The 5,018-nt window shown below is 36.1% G+C and overlaps 1 protein-coding gene across 1 annotated transcript in view; it reads left to right on the top strand.

Annotated features, from left to right (window-relative positions):
• The window catches only part of LOC125873510 (mitogen-activated protein kinase kinase kinase 20-like), an 8,907-nt gene extending 6,217 nt beyond the window's left edge, over positions 1-2,690 (top strand). The window contains exon 2 of the mRNA XM_049554435.1: positions 2,634-2,690. Within this exon, the coding sequence (XP_049410392.1) occupies positions 2,634-2,690 (57 nt within the window). The remainder of the gene's footprint in view (positions 1-2,633) is intronic.
• Positions 2,691-5,018: the final 2,328 nt, after the last annotated feature.

Here is a 5,018-nt window from a genome sequence, read left to right as displayed (position 1 = left end):
CCCCCCCCCCCCCGCCCCCTCCTTTTCCGTGTTTGCTCCGTTTAAGTTCTTCTAAAATATACCTTTACCCCTACTGATTCTAATCACTCTAAACTACTTCTAAACATCTAGAAATCATAACCTTGAATTCATAATTCAAAATAAAGGTAGAGCTAAGAGTCAAGTCTTGAGAGTTCTTCCGAGTCATTTTAATAAGTCTTTTACAATCGTTTTAAACTTGTTTTAAGACTTGAGCATTTGAGTCAGAGAAAGAGTAGAGTTTAGTTCATTTTCTTCAAAATGATATATGGGAACTAAGTATTCTCAAGAGTAAATGTTTTCACATTTAAGATAAGAGGAAACACCGATTTCCAAAAGAGTTTTTGAACAATTTTGAGTATCATCTCTTTTAAGAGAAAGCTTTTGAGTAATAATCTCAAACGAGAGAAAAAGTTATGTTTTTAAACATATGAGCTAGTTACATTTTGGGAGTAGTATTGAGCACCGATATGGGGACGAGTTCAGATAACTCAAAGTCCTCATAAACCATGTAGCCAACGTGGGTAGAAAAGGGTCATACTTTTTAGGTGATTCCTTAATACTTTTTAGCATAGACTAGTGGATCCACTTAGTAGTAGGTTCTATACCCCGGCATAGTATAGGATGGCTCCGACAGCATGGGTTAGATGTTGTATCATCACATAGCTCATAGTGATGGTTGTCAGTTAGAGAAACTCCCATAGAGATATTTTGTATTTTCATATACAAACAGAGTTTATTTTGTATCCTTGTATACAAACTGAGTATATTGTGTTTTTACATACATTGAGTTATTATTGACTGTTTTAAAAGCTTTTATTTATACTGCATGTTTTACTACTACTCTATATTGAAATGCGTTTAGTATCCCTGAGTTGAGTTGAGATGAGGTAAGTGTTTCTTTCAGATCCAGTTCAAGCTTATGTCTTGTTTAGATTTCCCCTCACATGCTAGTACACTCCATGCACTGACGTCATTTGACCTGCATCTTTTATGATGCATATACAGGTAACCAGGATCAGCATCCAACACTTTGTTGATCCAGTGAGTTCCATAGTTATTTGGTGAGCTCCTTGCTTCCGGAGGATCCTTTTATTATGCTTTATCATCCAGTTTTGTTAGGATGATGGGGGGTCTTGTCCCGACATCCCTCATAGTATTAGAGGCTTCATAGATAGATAGACAGTAGTTCATGAGTCTTTTCATTTCCAGTTGTTTGTGTTGATACTTGAGTTGCCTCTTTGGCTAGTTGAATGTTTATTTTTAAAAATATTCCGAGTTTATCTTTAGAGACTTTTGAGTTAAAGCTTTCATTTGAGTTTATTGTATTATGAGTAAGTCTTCCGCTAAGAGTTAGGCCAGGCCAAGGGTTTGCTTGGGGCCAGCAATGGTTCTCGAGTGTCAGTCGCGTCTAGGGTGTAGGCTCGGGGCGTGACAAAAACTCTTGAGGAGACGATATTTATCAGCAGAGATATATATTTTTTATGCTTGCAAGTGCTTCTTCAACAGGTAGATATCTCGTTTTCCCAGTCCTTACTTTCTTTTCCCGATTAATACGATGAGGAAACTTACTATGTTTCTTTGGTTTCACAGTACTCTGACAAATCTTCTTAGAGGCATGAAACTTGGATCCTTCAGAATGCACATTTTCTAGTCCATGTGATGAAGACATTATCCCTTTGTCAATATCACACATTCTTCACAACACCCATCCACTGGTGCATCAACATAATAACCCAGCATACAATATTTGAAAAGAAGAGAAAAGCAGGATTTTTTTTTAAAATAGGAAGAAGACTATGTATGCAGAAAAGATACAGGCAGTATTTATGAGAATTTAATCTCACAACATGCAAAAAAATTCCGAAAAAGGAAAGCAAAGTTGATAATCTAACTAGCAATTTCCTTCCAGAGGTAAAAAGATCGACTTCTCTCTTAGAAATGTCAAGTCAACCAAAAAAGAAGGGGATTGGTATTGGGACAATGTTAGAGGTTTACAAAGAACATAAGTGATGAAGCAAGTATGGATCAGAGAGTCGTGACTTTTAGCTTTCCTAACTGATTGTCCACCTTTTCATGCTAAAAAGAGAGAGAAATGGAGATAGAGAATTTACCGATGCACGTCAACATTGTTACACTGATAACAAGTCATAATTGCTTTTTTAAAACCTGTATCACCGCAAATTTCACAAATCTTTTTCTACAAGCTCACATAGAAAAAACAAGAAATTTAGATGTTGACAGACTCTTGATCCAACTTAAGTGAAGCTCATATTGCTCTCTAATTTTGACAATGAACAAGGATCTAGATGTTATCAAAGCGCCCCCATTCAACTTCTTTTGTTGCACAAAATTAAAATTAACATATATATGAACAGAATGAAATATGTGGAGACAAAATGTCATCAGATACACAAAGCTAAATCATAATCAGCAAAACCAAGTTCTCGTCTACTTTAAAACTAACATGCTTATCTTTCATAATAAATCCCTCTTATATAACAGAAGCATATCCACCAGTGCATACCAAGTATTCTATTTAAGTTTGTTGTTTTGTACTTAAATGTTATACCAATAGACACATTCTAGCTGCTATAACATCTTCTTTTGGACAGGAAAGGAGATTTTTCGGAAAAAAACTAAGACAGCCTGTTATAGAGCAAAAACTTTGATGGAAAAAATCAATCTCTCCAGTCTATTTGTCCAGCTAAACACGCACTATATAATAAAATCTTTATCTTTGCAGAAAACTGAAGAAGAAAAACACAACCATAGTGCAGTATGCATTGATGTGAAACTATTTTGAACCTAAAATTTTAACAAATCAGTAAATTGATTTTGGAGTAAAATGTTCTAAAAACTAACTTTTAATCTATCTGTTAATTACTAGTAGAACAAGGTATAAGCAGACATCCTATGTAGCGAAACAACAACACAATATCCAAATAATGAGGGAAGCATAGAGTAAAATCAAATTAAGACGTGGACAATTGAACTGCATTGAAAGTAATTAGGAAAAAAGTACCCAAACAAACAGCAATACATTGATAACTATTGCCTAATGGAGGTAAAATATCAAAGTTTCTAATGGTTGTGTGACATATATAGCTGATACATTGTTTGACGATCAAGTCCAGAACTTTAGTACCACATTGTTAATGAAGAGGAAAGACAATATTTTGAGTAAATTGTCAAGATTTTCTCTTAATCTATTCACTTAATGATATAGAACTCCTTTATTTATTTTATAATCATGATGTCTGAATGAGCTTGGACAATTTTGTCCATCCTTAATAAAGATATTCAATAGAGTATTAATCTAAATTACTTTATATATCTCTTTAAGTAAAATGAAACAGATCTTTCTAATGGTGTCACGGCCCAGACCGTTGTGAGTGGCACCCACACTAACCCTCCGGTGGGAGAACAAAAACTATAGCCCAACTAACAAATTTTATGAACACTAAGGCATTTAAAGATACGGAAGCAAGTTTAAATATCAATAAAAATGGAGTCCCCATAAACTCCAAGGTTTAAACAAACAACTAATCAAACTAATGCGGAAATTCAACCTCTAGAACCTGAAAGTCATTGTACCAAAACTCTATTAACGACAAGTCTAAGAACAAGGGGTACAACCCCGAAACTAAACAACACCTTAAACAGAAGTCGGAGTCCGACAAAAGTGGACTTAAACAAGAAAGATCCATGGCAGCCTGAAAGAACTGGCTCACCCTTGAATCCGGTCAGGTTCAATAGCCACCTAGCTGAGGTCTATCAATAGCCGCCTGAAGATGCCATGTACTCAACAAAGAACAAGCAAGTGCAGTATCCGTACACATCACAGTGTACTAGTAGGATCACGCGACTATCTCAATAAGTGAAACACATGCAAGTAACCACATCATTATAAAACAGGCATATACCGAACATATACAATATTAGTCATCTTTTCAAGATCAATGTAGCATCACACGATCTCAATAATACACATTGGTTATCAATGTAGAGCAACATACAGTCTTCCAATATCAATCATCATTAGATATAAATGTAATCATCACAAATAGATACATAACACAATTCAATGGTCCTCTCACGGAACCCTATTCAATGGTCCTCTCATGGAACCCACACCCAAACTGTTAGCATACCGGAACGTGGTACCCGATCCAATGTTTATGCCGGAACGTGGCAACCGATCCCATGTTTATGCAGGAACGTGGCAACCAATCCAAGTTAGTGTGTCAGAACTCAACACCCGATCCATTCAACAAACCACAATCACAATCACAATGTATATTCTCACAATCATACAACAAGAGGTGATTCATGGCATACAATTATTCAATTATCTTCATTTATGATTAGAGTGATCAATAATGCAACATTCGCATACATACATGCATTATAATGATCCATTACAAACATATATCACACCAACATGAAATCACAACCATCACCTACTTTGAAACAAGCTCGAAACCCTAAGAAACTTGATCCTTACCTTTTCGGATTCGTTCCGCTTGTTCCTGGTCTACACACAATCATAATAACATGGGAATCAATAAACAATCACTAGTTACCCGGATTACTAACAATTTTTATGAACCCTAGATCAAACTCATGATCCCAATTATCCTAATTAGGGTTGTTTCCACCATAGATTCTAGATCAAAACCCTCCCCCATCAATATTTACCCATTAAATTACGTTCTACGGATCAAAAATTAGATTTGGGAGTTAAAATCTTACCTTTAGCCTCAAGAATGGTGGAAAACGCTCAAGAAAACACATGGGGTCGTTCCTTAGCTCTCAAAGTTGAAAAGTGCAGAATAAAATGTTTTTGGGATTTATTTACGACTTTAAGTCGCGTTTGGCCCGACACAGCGGCCCTCACCCCGCTACAGCGGCCCCGCCAGAGCGACCAAAATCCCCGCCAAAGCGGGTTGCACGAAACAGTGAGCTGTTTTAATAATTCCAAGACCCCCATTTCACAA

The sequence above is a fragment of the Solanum stenotomum genome, chromosome 8, assembly GCF_019186545.1.
Source record: "Solanum stenotomum isolate F172 chromosome 8, ASM1918654v1, whole genome shotgun sequence".
In the NCBI taxonomy this organism is placed as follows: Eukaryota; Viridiplantae; Streptophyta; class Magnoliopsida; order Solanales; family Solanaceae; genus Solanum; species Solanum stenotomum.
The sequence above is the reverse complement of the archived record's forward strand: the minus strand, read 5'-3'. Positions and strand labels throughout refer to the sequence as shown.